This window comes from Nelumbo nucifera, chromosome 8 (genome assembly GCF_055504915.1).
Source record: "Nelumbo nucifera cultivar China Antique chromosome 8, China Antique-T2T, whole genome shotgun sequence".
Taxonomy (NCBI): Eukaryota; Viridiplantae; Streptophyta; class Magnoliopsida; order Proteales; family Nelumbonaceae; genus Nelumbo; species Nelumbo nucifera.
The window spans coordinates 11,235,598-11,251,359 of NC_142656.1; the positions used below are offsets into that span (position 1 = coordinate 11,235,598).

General features: G+C 40.1%; 1 protein-coding gene across 3 annotated transcripts in view; it reads left to right on the forward strand.

The window, feature by feature from the left end:
• The window catches only part of LOC104592245 (zinc finger FYVE domain protein), a 175,502-nt gene that overhangs the window by 112,279 nt on the left and 47,461 nt on the right, over nt 1–15,762 (forward strand). For all 3 annotated transcript variants that reach the window (XR_734395.3, XM_010251484.3, XM_088892963.1), the window contains exon 27: nt 12,092–12,323. Coding sequence is in view for 2 of the 3 variants with exons in the window: in XM_010251484.3 (XP_010249786.1) it covers nt 12,092–12,323 (232 nt within the window). In the remaining variant the exon portion in view is untranslated. The remainder of the gene's footprint in view (nt 1–12,091; nt 12,324–15,762) is intronic.

Here is a 15,762-nt window from a genome sequence, read left to right on the forward strand (position 1 = left end):
TGAAGTCATTTTTTAAGTATTTAAGAAGATGAACTCCTCAGACTTTGAAAACAAGCATTTTGTCATTCAGGTATACGGGCTTCTGCCAATCATGTAACCATTTCAAGTAACCGTAGGATCCCTTGGATTATTGATTTTGGTGCTTCTGATCATATGACCAGCCTTTCTACTTTGTTTGTTTCATATGATTTACTTCCTGGACGTGACAAAATCACCCTAGCCGATGGCTCTCTTGCCCCTATCTCCAGCAAGGGAACCATCAAGGCTACAGACTCCTTGGTGTTCTTCCTTCTGCTCTTCATGTACCCAGACTAAATATAAACTTGTTTTTTGTAAGTAGCCTAACTAAGTGATTAAACTGTTGTGTAACCTTCTTCCTTTCCTACTATGTTTTTCAGGATCTGGAGTCTCAGAAGGTGATTGGGAGTGGCCGTGAGGCGAATGGAGGATTAGTCAATTCACTCTCATTCCAGTGTTCCTATTCCTCCTCCTTTACCTCCTCGCCCTCTTTTTAATCCTAGGTTGTACCAACTACAGAGAACCAGAAATGAGCAAATTGTTTCCCCTACAACACATGAGCCTCATGCACTTCCAGTTACAGATGAGACAACAAGTACTGCTACAGCCCCTTTAGAGCCATCCTTCCCAGACCTTGATATCCCCATTGTTATTAGGAAAGGAAAAAGGAAGTGTATTGCACATTGCATTTCCAAACTCCTTTATTATAGTTTGCTCTCTCCTTCATATTTTGCCTACCTTTCTTCTGTTGCTTCTAACCCAATTCCCAGGTCTGTGTCAGAAGCTCTTACTATTCCAGAATGGAGGGATGCTATGAGAACAGAAATTGATGCCTTGCACAAGAATGACACTTGGGAAGTGGTTGATTTGCTTGAAGGGAAGGATTCAGTAGGCTGTAATGGGTTTCTACTATCAAATATCATGTTGATGGCACCATTAAAAGGTACAAGGATAGGCTGGTTGCAAAAGGCTATACACAGACATGTGGGATTGATTATCTGGAGACCTTTGCCCCTGTTACTAAGATGACTTCTGTGAGAGTTCTGCTATCTTTGGCTGCACACTCAGACTGGCCACTTTATCAACTGGATGTAAAGAATGCATTTCTAAATGGAGAGTTACATGAGGTCTATATGTCTCTTCCTCCAAGGATGTATGAAACAGATATTAAAGGAAAGGTCTATAGGCGAAGAAATTTCTTTATGGACTCAAACAGTCCCCTAGAGCATAGTTTGAAAGGTTTAGGGCTGCCCTTGTTAGCTTTGGCTATGTACAAACACAGTCTGATCATACCCTCTTTGTGAAGAGGAGAGGATCCTTGGTCGTTTACCTGATTGTGTATGTTGATGATATTGTTGTGACTAGACCTATTCATGGGCCGGGCCGGGCTTTCACTCAGTATTAACAGAATTTTCTAAGGCCCGAGCCGGCCTGACCATCGGGCCTACAACTTGGGCCTGAGCCCGGCCCTCATAAAAAGCCCGAAGCCCGGGCCTGGGCCCGAGCCCAAAATTTAGCCCATACTGTTAGCGGTTGAATAGAGAGAGAGAGAGATTATAAAGAAAAGAATAAAAAATGTATATATTAAATTATAAATATATATTTTAATAAATATTATATTATTTATATATTTTATATAATATATAAAAACATGTTATATATTTTATAAAATATATAATGCTGAGTTGGGTCGGGCTTTCTTGACAAATCTCGAGCCCAGCCCGAAACACAGTCGGGCTTACTGTGTTAGGCCCGAGGTCAGGCCCGCAGGCCTAATTACATGACCAAGCCCGACCATCGGGCTACCCAGCCCATGAACAGGTCTAGTTGTGACTAGTAATGATGTCTCAGGGATTAATGATCTCAAATCTTTCCTTCATACAGAGTTTGAGATCAAAGATCTAGGGGAATTGAGATACTTTCTTGGCATAGAAGTTGCTAGATCAAAGGATGGGATCCTTATCTCTCGGAGAAAGTATGTTCTTGATTTGCTCTTTGAAACAGGGAAGATGGGTGTTAGACCAGTTGCTACTCCTATCGATATGAGTCATAAACTCTCTACTTCAGATGGAATATTGTTAGAACATAAGGGAGTCTTCCAGAGACTACTTGGAAAACTTCTTTATCTATGCATGACTTGGCCAGACATTGCATATGCTGTCAGTTGCATCAGTCAGTTCATGCATACTCCCAGGGATACTCACATGGCAGCAGTAGAGCAGATTCTGTGTTATTTGAAGGGCTCCCCTGGAAAGGGAATTCTATTTGCTAAGCATGGCCATATGAAACTTGAAGCCTACACAGATGCTGACTGGGCCGGAAACATTGATGACCGAAGATCTACCTCTGGGTACTGTAGCTTGGTGGCAGGTAATATTGTCTCTTGGAGAAGCAAGAAACAATCAGTTATTGCTCGATCTTCAGTCGAAGCAGAATACAGAGCCATGGCTCATGGAGTTTCTGAACTATTGTGGCTTAGATCCTTGATGGAGGAACTGGGTATTGAGCATGATAAGCCAATGTTGTTATACTGTGATAATCAGGTCGCCATCAACATTGCTCACAACCCAGTGCAGCATGACAGAACTAAGCATATTGAAGTTGACAGACACTTCATTCGAGAAAGAGTGGCTTTTGGAGAAGTGTGTCTACCTTTCATCACCTCTGAAGGACAGTTAGCTGATTTCCTCACCAAGGGCCTTCCCAAGGTTAAACTTCAGCATGATACTGGCATGATTGACATCTATGCTCAGCTTGAGGGGGAGTGTAGAGAAGATGGGCTAAATGGCCCCTAGGCTATTTATCCTTTTTATCTTTTATGTTCTTTGTTGTAATGGGCCTTAATCTGGGCTTTATTCTTTCTTATGTAATGTCTTTTTAATTTTCTGCCCAACTAGGGGCTTTTCTGTAAATTACTAAAGTTTAACTTAATGAAATAGAATTAAGGGAGTAAGAGAAGGGATTATGTTCGAAAATCTCTCTCTGAACCCAAGTTGTCGCCACCTTCTTCTTCTTCTCTCCTCTTGAACTCTGATTTCTGCTACTTTCATTTGAATTTTTGCAACTTTCTAAACAGTCCTTTATTCTCAAAAGGCTGTTTTTCTTCTCTTTTCCAATGATACCCTCAAAAAAGACAAACAAAAACTCTAATATATGGGATCAAAATGGATATTTGATAATTTTCAGAATTCAGAATTCAGAGTTCAGAACAACATTCTCTGCATTCAGAGTTCAGAGGAAAGAAAAGTTCACCAATGCCAATATACCTATTAATGTAATTATTGCACTTTTAGATGTCAGACTTCAGAGCAAACGAACAGGCTCTAAAACTATTGTGGCTACCCTTTCACTTATGGCAAAAAACCATCCTGGAGAAGTTAGTTCTGGCGATGGGTGGCGTTCTTTTGTCATGCAAAAAACCATCAATTTGTGTGCAGAAGGTTACTGGTACAAGATCTGGGTTGTCTCAGAAGTTGAAGTGTCGCAGTGGTATGGGAAGGCGAAGCTTGAAGACGATGATGACATGGCAAAGTGGGTAACACTTGGCGGGAAGAAGGAGAGGATGTATGGACACGTCAACAATTCTGGGGAGGAAGCTTCTTCTAGAGAAAAGAAGATATCTTCGTTGGAAGCTGAAAAGTCAAGTATGAAAAGTCGAGCAGCTTTTAAGGAAAAGTTTTCAAATATTTTTGAAAATAAAAGGAACCCTGCTGCCAGTCCGTCCTATGCAGAATTGGTCAGAAGGGGAACTTGGTCACACCAGGGGAGGGGCCGATTCAGAGCAGGAAACGGATACAACATGACCCGCTCTGACCCGGCTGGCCTAATACTGGGTCGTTTTGGGTCTAACCTTAAGGAGACCCATGGTGTTACTGTTGACTCATGTGACTTATTAAGTGGTCACACGAGTTGGGTCTCAAAGAAGGCATTGGTGGACCTTAGTGAGAGTCTATCTTCTTCTCCATAGGTGCTGAAATCAGATGCAAGTGAAAAGTTCTCAGCTGGACAGAACTCCTCGAGGCAAAACATGTGATGGCTTCCAGTTGTTAAAGCTAAAGAAGGGGACCAGGATAAGATGGGAGAAGACAGACCAGATCCAAGATATACCAGGGATAGCAGAGATGAACTTGAAGAAGAAGATGACGGCTGGGTAAGCTGTGATCTTTCGGAGGATGACAAGAGATGGAATGGGAAGCAGGAAGCCAATTTGATGGCCGTAAAGAAGAGCTGGAAGACACCTTCAGCACAGTTATTTTATTCTCTGAGAACACAGAAGATGCCACCGAAGTGCTGAAACCATCTACTGACAGTGGGACGCTAAATGAAGCTGAGCGCTACTTGGATACTAGGGAGGAAAATCGGACCTCAGGTAGGAAAGATTCAAGCCAGAAAATGAATGAGGGGCGAGGAAACTGCGAGAAGACAATGGTTAATCACCAGATTTCAAACATGGATACATCAGGAGGGGATGAACGGCAGTGCCTCAGAAGTACTTACAAGGGTGAATTAAGTCTAAGTTGTGGCCTGCAAAGTCATACTCTGTTGTCGACTAGTCAAACCCAACCGATTGCTGATTGTCCATTCCCTCCAGACCCAGGTATGGTTGTGTTTTTGGATTTTGTTACTAATGCCCGCTCTGCTCATGATGTTTGTCTCCCAGATTCCAGTCATGCTTCCTTGCCGAATACCCATGGATTAGAAGCTGATAGAGGTGGTGTTGGTGGGGAGATACAGGAGGGGGGTGAGAGGGAGGTGAGGGTGTGGAACTTAATAATCAAAGAGCTGGATAATTTGACTAGGGTGGAAATTAAGAAGGAAAAGGTGATAGAGAGGAAGAATAGTGAGTCCAAAGTAGCCGAAGGAAGGGTGGAGCAGGAGAAGGAAAGCAAGAGGCACAGAGAGGATGGAAGTGAACAGATTGAAAAGGGAGATGAAAAAGAGGACTAGCTGAATTTGTTGAAAAGCTAGGGTGCAAGGTGAAAAATCTGAATGAGATGAAAGGGTATTTGAAGACTAAAAATGAGTTTGGGAAAAGGAGAAAAAGAAGGCTAAGTGAAGTTGAGAGGCTGAAATTGGATTTGGAGGGGGACAAAGAATTTAGTGAGAAGAAGGGTACGGGAAGAAAAGGAGGTCCTTAGAAAAGAAGGTGTAGGGGTGGAGCAGACTATATTGGAGTAATGAAGATTGTAAGTTGGAATGTGAGAGGCTTGGGGAATGTAAGAAAGATAACTTTAATAAAGGAGGTCCTAAGGAAAGAAAACCTAGACATTTTTTAAATCTAGGAATATAAACTCATGACCTTTGACAAAAGGTGGGCTAGAAGTGTGTGGAGAGCAAATGGCCTGAGTTGGGTAATGAGTCCATCTTGGGGTTCATCTGGAGGATTAACCACATTGTGGAAGGATGAAGTGTTGGAGGGAGTGGAAGAGTTAGTGGGAAGATTCTCTGTCTCTGTCAAATTCAAGCAAGTGACAGATGGGTTTGAATGGGTCTTAACCAATGCTTATGGCCCTACTGGCTACAGGCAAAGGAATGAATTGTGGGAAGAATTGGAAGATATTAGAGGTCTGTGGGAGGGGCCTTGGTGTTTAGGAGGGGATTTCAATGTGATCAAGTTCAGTGAGGAGTGCAATAAGGTGAGACAAAGGAGTACTACCAGTATGAGGAAGTTTAACGAGTTTATCAATGCCTTCGAACTCAAGGAATTGAATCGCTCACATAATAGTTTCACCTGGTCTAATCTCCAAGTTGAATCAATTTGCTCCAAACTAGACATGTTCTTATTTACCACAAATTGGGAAGAGCACTGGGGAGAATTGGTGTCAAGGGCCTTACCAAGAGTTACTTCCGATCATTGACCAATTCTGCTATGCAAGACTGAATTTGGAATCAATGGACCTTCCGCTTTTAAATTTGAGAACATGTGGCTTCTACACCCGGATTTTAAAGAGAAAGTGAAGCAATGGCAGAATGAAAGTAACCCGAGGGCAAATTGGGTAGGAGTGAAATTCCACTAGAAACTAAAAGAGCTAAAAGTCAAAATCAAGGAGTGGAATATTCTTCACTTTGGGAGGATAGAAGAAAGGAAGCAATGGTTTATACGCCAGATCGAGGAATTAGATGCAAAGGAAGAACTAGGATGTTTTTCCATGCTATAGCTAATGGTAGAAGAAAGAAGAACTCCATTTCTAAATTGGTGGTTGATGGTACAATTTTAACCCAATAGAATGAGATTGTTGGGGCTTTTGTGGAACATTTCAAATCCATTTTCAGAAGGCCCCTAAACGAGAGATTAAGGTTTGAAGGGTTGGATTGGCCCATGCTCCTCGATTAGTTGATTGAGTGGTTGGAAAGAGAGTTTGAACTGGAAGAAATAAGGGATGCCATCTTTTCTATGGATAGATCTAAAGCCCCGGGCCCTGAGGGTTTCACGATGGCTTTTTATCAAGATTGTTGGGAGATAATTAAGGCTCATATGCAAAGTGTTTTCTCAGAATTCTTTGAAAGAGGGGTGATAAATCCAGGCCTGAACTCTACCTTTATTGCCTTAATTCCAAAAAAGGAGGGTGCTTGTCACCCTAAAGAGTATAGACCTATCAATTTGGTAAATAGCCTCTATAAGATCATTGCTAAGGTGTTATCCCGAAGAATTAGAGAGGTGCTTCCCACAATCATATCCCCTAATCAAGGTGCTTTTGTGAAGAATAGACAAATTGTGGACCAAATCTTAATAGCAAATGAGAGTGTGGAAGATTTTAAAAGAAGAGGGAAGAAAGGGTTGGTGTGCAAATTGGATCTAGAAAAGGCTTATGATTTGGTTGATTGGTCCTTGTTGCTAGAGGTCTTAGAGTCCTTTGGTTTTGGGCAGAGGTGGTAAGTGGATAAAAAGGTGTATCAGAACATGCCACTATTCTATACTGGTGAATGGCAAGGTGGGTAGACCATTTTCCAGCTACTAGGGGTATTAGGCAAGGGGACCCCCTCTCCCCCTTCCTTTTTACCATGATTGCTGAAGTGTTAGGGAGGTTTATTGAGAGAGCAGATTCTAGAAGCTTGGTAAGTGGTTGGAGAGTTGGGAGGGACACGGTTCCGGTCACTCATTTACAATTTGTGGATGACACAATTCTGTTTTGTGGTGGGGATGAGATTAGGTGGGTTAGTAATTTAAAGTTGGTGATTAATGTGTTTGAACAAGTGACTAACCTCAAAGTAAACTTTGATAAGAGTTGTGTGATTGGCATTAATATGACTGTCAGAGAGGTGGAAGAAAGGGCTCAAGTTTTGGGTTGTGAGACTGCTCAATGGCCATTGAAATATCTAGGGCTTCCACTAGGGGATAACCCTAGCAGGAGGAGTTTTTGGAACCCGGTGATTGACAGATTCACAAAAAGGTTATCCTCTTGGAATAAAAGCTACCTATCTTTGGGTGGTAGGTTAACTCTGATTAAGTCAACCTCGGCAAACCTTCCGGTTTACTTTTTGTTTGTGTTTAGAATTCCTGAGGGAGTATGTAAGATTTTGGAAAAATTAATGAGGGATTTCTTATGGGAACCAGGGGAGGAGAAAAGAGACTATAGAGTTAGGTGGGACTTGGTTACAAAAGCCAAAAGTGATGGTGGACTTGGTTTGGGTAACTTACAGAAGAATGAAGCTCTTTTGGGGAAATGGTTATGGAGATTGAATAAAGAAAGGGAGAATTTGTGGGCTAAAATAATCCCAAGTATTCATGGGCAAGAGGCAGATGGTTAGAATATGGGGATTTCATCTAGGACTACAAGAGCTTCTCCCTGGAAGTCTATTCATGCCATCCTCCCTTCCTTTCTTCCTTTTATCAGGTATGACCTTTGTTCTGGTTTGTCTGTGAGATTCTAGGAACATATTTGGGTGGGTGATACTCCTTTAAAAGAGTAGTTCCCCTCTTTGTTTTCTCTCTTAAGGTTTAAAAATGAGCCTGTAGCCACCTTTCTTACCTTGTCTAATTTTGCTTTTAATTGGAATCTGGGTTTTAGAAGGGCTCTCAGAGATTCTGAATTGGATTCCATCTCTAACTTGCTTAAGATTCTGGACGAGGTAGTTATTGATCCCTCTAGAGTGGACAGTAGGGTGTAGTCTCTCGTCCCGTCGGGTATTTTCTCTTGCTCTTCTTTTTTCAAAGAATTATCACAGTCCAATCCGGTCCTTGGTTCTCCTTTCCCAGTCTCGGAAGCTTGGGGTAGACCAATTCCTCCTAGAGTAGGTGCTTTTTGCTAGGAAGCTATCCTAGAAAAGTGTAACACTTGTGACCTACTTCAAAAGAAAAGGCCTAATTGGTGTTTATCCCTGCACTGGTGCATTTTATGTAAGAAGAATGGTGAGAGCTGTTATCACTTATTAGTTTCTTGCCCCTTTGTATCAGATATCTAGTGTGGGTTTTTCTCTCTTTTTGGTTGTAGGTGGACCTTCCCTTCAAGTGTGCAGAGCAGCTGTATGCTGGATAGTGTGGGAGGAAAGAAGTCAAAGAACTTTTCATGAGAAAGAAAAAAGCAAGGAAGCCATCATTGAATTAATATATGTTAGGGTGGTTTATTGGGTCAAGTCTATGAAGTTATTTGAAGGTTATTCAGCAAGAGACATCATTTGAAAATGGAAAGAAGTGGCTTGGCCTGCTCCCTTGACTACTTTCCCTAGTCCAGATTGGACTCCTCCAATGTCGGGGTTCATTAAATTGAACTTTGATGGCAGCAGTGAAGGAAACCCAGGCCTTTCAGGTATAGGTGGAGTGTTTAGGGATGAAGAAGGTCAAATCATTGCCATGTTCTTAACACCTATAGGCTGGGGGGATTCATTGAGAGCTGAAATTTTGGAAGCTCTGGAAGGGATTAAAAGAGCCCAGTAGTTGAAAATCAGAAAACTATTGGTGGAAGGAGACTCTAGGCTGACTGTTAGCTGGTTGTAGAAGGAAGAATCTTGTCTGTGGAAATTCTTACATGAAAAGAAGAAAATCAACCAGATAACTCAAAACATGCAAATTCAGGTTCAGTGGGCCAAGAGGAGTGCCAATTCTCTGGCAGACTCTTTAGCCAAACAAGGGGTGGGAAGAGCAAATCTTTTTTGGGCTATGTTGTAATCTGACCTTTAATGTTAGGGAGGGTTAAGAGTTTTTACCCCTCCCTTCATATTGTATTTTTCTATAATCTTTTTCTTAATAAAAGTTGTTGTTATTGATAAAAAATACCATGTTGCTCTAAATATTGTTGAAAAGGCATATAAAAATATTCTCGGCCATTATCAGAATGTAGGATCTTAATATGGACACCAAATTGAGTGTGAATTTCAGCATGAAACTTTTGGAAGATAGAAAATAATTCACTCCTTTCTTTCATAAGATAAAGCCATGTCATCCTTGAATAATCATCAACAAAAATAAAAAGTACTTGTAACCATTGTGTGACACTATTTTATTTAGACCCCAAATGTCCGAATGGACCAAAGAAAAAGGACTCGACATACGACTATCGACTCTAGGACTAAAGGGAACCCAATGATGTTTTCCATATTGACACGACTCACAATCCAAAGTAGAAAGACGACTCAATGCTGGAACAAGTTGCTTAAGAGTTTTAAGAGACGGATGACCAAGTCTGCAGTGCCACTGGAGAGGAGAAAGAGATGACTAAAGAGTTGTTGATGAACCACCACCACCATCAAGATAATATAGTCCACCAGCTTCATGTCCTCCACCAATCTTCATCCCCGTCTTGAGATCCTAAAAGACACAAGATGAGGGGTAAAAGGTGATAGAGCAATTAAAAGACTTGGTCAATTTACTAATAGAGATAAGATTAAAAGGGAACTTGGGAACATACAAAATTGAAGACAAAGAGTGTGGGTTGTAGAGGATGAAGAAAGAGAAGAGAACACACCTGGAGTCCCAGTCATATGATCGGAAGCTCCAAAATCAATGATCCAATGGGAGGGTTTGGATGCCAGACAAGCCATACCTGAGTGGGCAAGTGTAGCTGTACTCGGCTGAGAAGTAGCCTGGATCAACCGCTCATATTCATTACGTGAAATACTCATCATCTCTTGCTCGGAGGCATCTGTAGATGGAGGTGTCTGATTGGCCTGTTGACTCTCTTGTCCCATACCACCACTAGCCATTGCATGATTTGCCCAAGTTGAAGGTGGGCCATGTAGATCATAGCAAAATGTAACAATACGTCCATCCATACCACAATGTGTACACATCGCACCATTACTATGTCCTCTACCAAATAATTGAACTTGCAGTCTTTCTTTGGAAAACAAGGCCTATGATTCCGTATCTTACCCCATCCAACCTAACTTTTTCTTTGTTTCAAGACAAAGATCGTAAGTTAAATGTTCAATATCATTCTTTTCTTGCATATTTATGATCTGTATTAACTTCATCAATATCTTAGTTTTTTGTTTGATAAAAGAACAATGAATTTCATTAAGAAACTGAGAATGTATATACAATTTCAAGGCATACATTTAAGGGGGATTCCTCTCCCAATGTAACATCTTACATATATTAAAAATAGACTAATACAATTTGGTCTGTTGTAAGTAGTAACCCCTTGTTTAGTCAATGCATCAGCCATACTATTTGCTGATCTTTCTACCCATTGTATTTGTATATGCATATTCCTTGTCAGCCATTTAAACTTCTTCGGCTCATTTTTGTAAAGCCACCTTTCCTTCTTACTACTTCTCAACCATCAAATCACTACCTCTGAACAAGGTTCAAAATATCGATACACCCCAATATGCCAGAATAGGTGTATGGATACTTTCAACCTTGCATTTTTTTAGTTTTTTTTTCAAAATTTTACAGAGGGGGTGGTCTTAGCAAGGCCTCACCCCCTGGTTATATTAAAATTAAAAAAAAAAAAAATCTATTGTTCTGCATATCTGGGCAGGGCTGGTATGATATGATACACTCCGATGTGTGACAAAACTTTAAACATTGCCTTTGAATCCCTTTTGATGATTAAGTTGTTCAAACTCATGTCCCTTGCCTATTCCACTCCTTAGATAACAGTGTAAAGTTCAATCCAACTCCAACTGGACCTGAGAGCATAGCTACCACATGACCATCATTATCCCTATGTAGGGCTGTCAATGTACCAGATATTGGTCCAACTGACTCGGTCCAATATGAGTCCATTACAAATGGACCAGGTACAATCCAATCCAATGAATACTTTGGACTATTCTGGATCTGGACTGGTCCAATTCAATGTCTGAATTATTCAATCTGTTCAAATTGGTTTTAATTTAGATTGAGCCCAACCCAAACCTGGTCTGTTGACACCCATATTCTAATCTTCTGTCAAATGGACCGGATATTGGTTCAATCTGACCCAGTCTAATATAAATTCATTATAGATTGATGAAGAGGAAGTATCTCTCTTTGGGTACTCATAATAGGTATGGAGAAGCAAGTAAAAAAAGTTGAAGTACTTACAAGAAGAAATAGGTGAGAAAGGAAAAAGAAAAAGAGAAATTTTCCTGGAAGCAATCATCAATCACCAAAATAAACTTATTTCATCAAATCAACTCCACTTTTCTCATTATAGTGACTATTTATAGACATGCTATAGGGTCTTGGATGTCCTCTTATAGACGCCAATTTGGACTTGGATGCTGATATATAATAATTACTAACCACTTTTAAACCTACATAAACCCATAGGTGCAATTAAACAAGGACTCTAACTCCTAAAGTAGTGTCATTAACACTTTTCTAATCCTACTAAATCTAACTTATTGCAAAGAAACCTAAAATTACTAAAAGTAATAAATCACAATTTTTCTATAAATAATGTGTCAAGATTACAATAAATAGTGATTTTGATTTACTAACTAGGCAATAAATATTCATCAAAAAAACTAGGCAATAAATTTAAAGAACTTAGAGTACCAATATTTTTATCACCCCAAGATTCCAGAATTGGTGTCTGTATTGGAAAACAAATTTATTTTTCCATTGATTCTTTCCTTTATTTTTCTGTGTTCTTTCTTTGATTTCATACCTGTTTGACCTTTGTATCTTCAACCACTATTTCAGGTATGAACATTTGGCTAGAAGTGCACCTACAATCCTGGATGATTCTCTATCTGCTGATTCATACCTTAATGTTCTATATATGCCATCTACATTTCCACGTTCTGAGAGGTCTAGATGGTCTCAAGAATCTGCAAACAATCATTCCATGTCATCTAGTTCTGATTTTGAGGATGGTCCCCGCAGCAACCTTGATAACATTCGATACCTTGAATGTGTTAACTATTTGCAAGAAGTAAGCTGTTATTATATTGACCTGTTATTCCATCTTGCAGAAATTTAGATTGATACTTGTGCTCAGTGATTTAATTCCTACTTTGAAACCAATGTCTGTGTTATATTTTTGTATTTGACACTATATATTTTACTACTGCATGTGACTTAATTAGTACCTGTTGATTAGGTGAAGTGTCACTTGGGGTAAATTTTTGGTAATTCTTCTTTTCTTTCTCCATCTTATTCTTGCTTTTCCCTTCTCTATATTATTTTCTCCTTCATCAAATGTCAAATAAGCTTCTAGTTGGTATTATGGCGTGCTCAAGACTGTATTATGCTGACATATTCCTTGAGGTGCTGCTGATGTCATTGTCCATACAGATGATGCCAGCAGTTGTAAGGCTGACCTGTACCTCATTATAGAAAAACCCTAGATCCTAGGGCCATGTTATGTTCCCCTACCATACCTTCTTCCAGCACTAGAAGGAGAGACTTAGTGCTGTGGGATACTTCTTTTATTGTGCCACATGGTCTGATTAGGGACTATGGTGTTTGATTGTTGGTTGTGGTGATTGGACAGAGGTATGCTGATTGCTGAGAACACCTGAACTGTTTACCCCTTTTGTCTAAGGATGACCTTTACTTGGTTCTGAATGATGGCTTAGGATGATATGAAATCTAGGCCTAGTAGTAATGTGGGAACCAATGAAAGTGTCAATGTTTAAATAACAACAGCGAATTCAAATGAGACCAATATTCTATAGTGGTCTCGATGCACTAAGCCATGGAAAGTTTGGATTCCATACAAGGAGATAGGTGAAACTCTAGATGGATCGCCCTGCCTATGCTTGGTGGCTGGTGGGGACATAACCTTCTAATTATGTCTTGGTTAGTATGCTTGATAAGGCCCCATATAGCACTCAATTACATGTTTCTTACAACAGCAAAGAAGATTTAGGACAAGATTAATGCAACATACTCTTGAGCAATCTCAGAAGAAAGGCCTGCATTATGAAACAGAGGGAGACATCATTGAAGGGATGAGAGATCCATCATATGGATGGCCGAACCTTGCAAGAAGGTTAGGCGAAATTTCAAAATTTTCTCTCTCTCCCATCTGAGAATCGCATTCCCTATTTTAGAAAACTGATTTTCAAGGATCATTCTTGAATCCAAAACCGGACCAGATCTGAAACCAAAAGAGGAGGAGAGGGATATACCTGATACAAAGTAGCAGTAACTCCCAATGAAGGTGTTCACGCCCAAGGAGAATACCAAAACCCGCTTCCACCGAAGATGACATAGTGTGTAATGAAGTAGGATCAGCAGGATGGTTCTTCTGCAATAATCGAACAGGGACTAGTGAGCACGACTTCAGATTTTTTCTTCAGCTAAGAATCAATATCAATAACCTTTCTTGATCAATTCCTCAAGAGGAGATCGAACTGGGTAGGGATGGCAAGAATAGGAGAGAATTCTGCAGGTTGTTGTATTGTGTATAACTGAGGAATTCGCCCCCTTTATTTATAGCCTTCTCAGGATCAGCCTCCTAATCCAATTAGGAGAGAGTTCCTTAATCCAAATCTGATATTTGGATCTGGACTCTTGAATGGATAAGACTTATCTTATCCTTCAGCTAATCTTAATCAGATTATAAATCCTATCTTGCCTCCTTTTTAATTAACTAATTTAAGCCCAGTTCGAATTGGGCTTTAGGCCCATTAAGTTTATGTACTCACTTACCCCTTAACCTGTTGCCCATTTGGTTCTCTTTGTATGGCGTGGAACCCAAACATTGATCTACACATCAGTCCATCACCATGGGCTCTTAATGGACCCAACATTTACACTAGATGGTCCTTGGGTCCAGCCACCTTATGAAAACCCAAGGACTGTGGGCAGATGCAAGATTTGCCCATCAGGTATTACCCTCAGTGGTCTTACACTTAACCTCTCAGCCCATAATGATCAAACACTGCCCGACAAGAGAGGACCTCTCTCTCTACTGCAAGGAATAGTGTTGCACTCTCTACTCACATGGATCCCGGGAATTAAAACCTTTTGCAAACTTTTTGAAACCATAATATATATATATATGTATATCTCTATATAAATATATTTTGCAAAAACAAATTTCAACGGTTGAAATCAAGTGCCGACAGTTTAGGTTTCCATCAAAGAGAGTGCATTCCTCAATCATTCACTTTGTCCGACAAAGGAGCTCATCTTGTCACTATGATCACCCACTCAGGTGAATTCTCAAAATGTCCCAACATACCCAGGTTTTGACCCCCTCTAAGGATCTCACTGATTGGCATATCAAAGATGGCCCAATCCGACAACTAGTGCAGTACCATAATCGAGTCTAGGGGTCAGGTGTAACATTCCAGTTTTGCCCATCTTTCTCCAAGGTCTAGGGCAATACTGGAATTTTGGTCCGGTTCAGGGTTTCAAGAAAACCCACACTGTATGTACCTCAGGTCTCACCCTGACAGCTGAGACAAGCCACCCCAACCAACTTGGCGGCACATCAGTGTCAGCCTTGGCAGGATAAATCTCCCCAGATCTATCCAATGGCTGTGAAGATTCTAAACTAACAAGAGTCTCATAAGTTTCCAATTTAAGGGTATTACACAGAAACACACCAAAACACATGAATCAATTATGTACTTTTATTCATTTACAATAAATGTCATCAAGTACATCAATCTGATTGGAGCTAAGGGCATACACTGTCTAACAATCATTTGCTATATAGTCCTCATTGCAGGATGTTAGAGAAGAGATTGATAATCTTGAGGCATTTGAGTAGAGGAGTCCATTTGATGTAGATCAATACAGGAATTTTATTCAAAATAGTCAAGTGTTTTAAGTCTTTGGCAGGACTGAATCTTGAGTTTGCTTTTACTAGATATCATATATTGAGTGCCAAATAATGAATCTTCCCATAACATATTCACTTGTTTAGGATGATGAAAGACAGAGGGCAGCCATCATACAATTTTTTTTAAAGTAAAATAAAATTAAATTTTCATTAAAAGAAAAGAAAAAGGTTACAACATATCCAACACCCAACTTTAGTGAGAAATACAATAGAACTTTTCAATTACACATCAAGACAAGCTATTCAAATTTCCATTTGAAAACTCAAACTTCCCCAAGGTCCTCCCTAGTAACTTATCTAGGCTTTGGTAATAGTGTAATACAAAGACCCAATCTGCAACAGATTTGCTAACAGCGACCACCATCCTTTCCATCTTACAAACTGTCTTCAATAATCTTTCTATTTCTTTCCTTCCATATGTTCCAGCAAATTTCAAATGGTATGCACCTCCAAACCATCCCTGCTTTGTTCCTTCCTCTTATCTTTGGCCATGATGAAAATATTTCTGCAGGTATCACACCCCTTTCTTCACTCCAACCTTTTTAAAGATTCATCGATCCCAGATGACCACCAA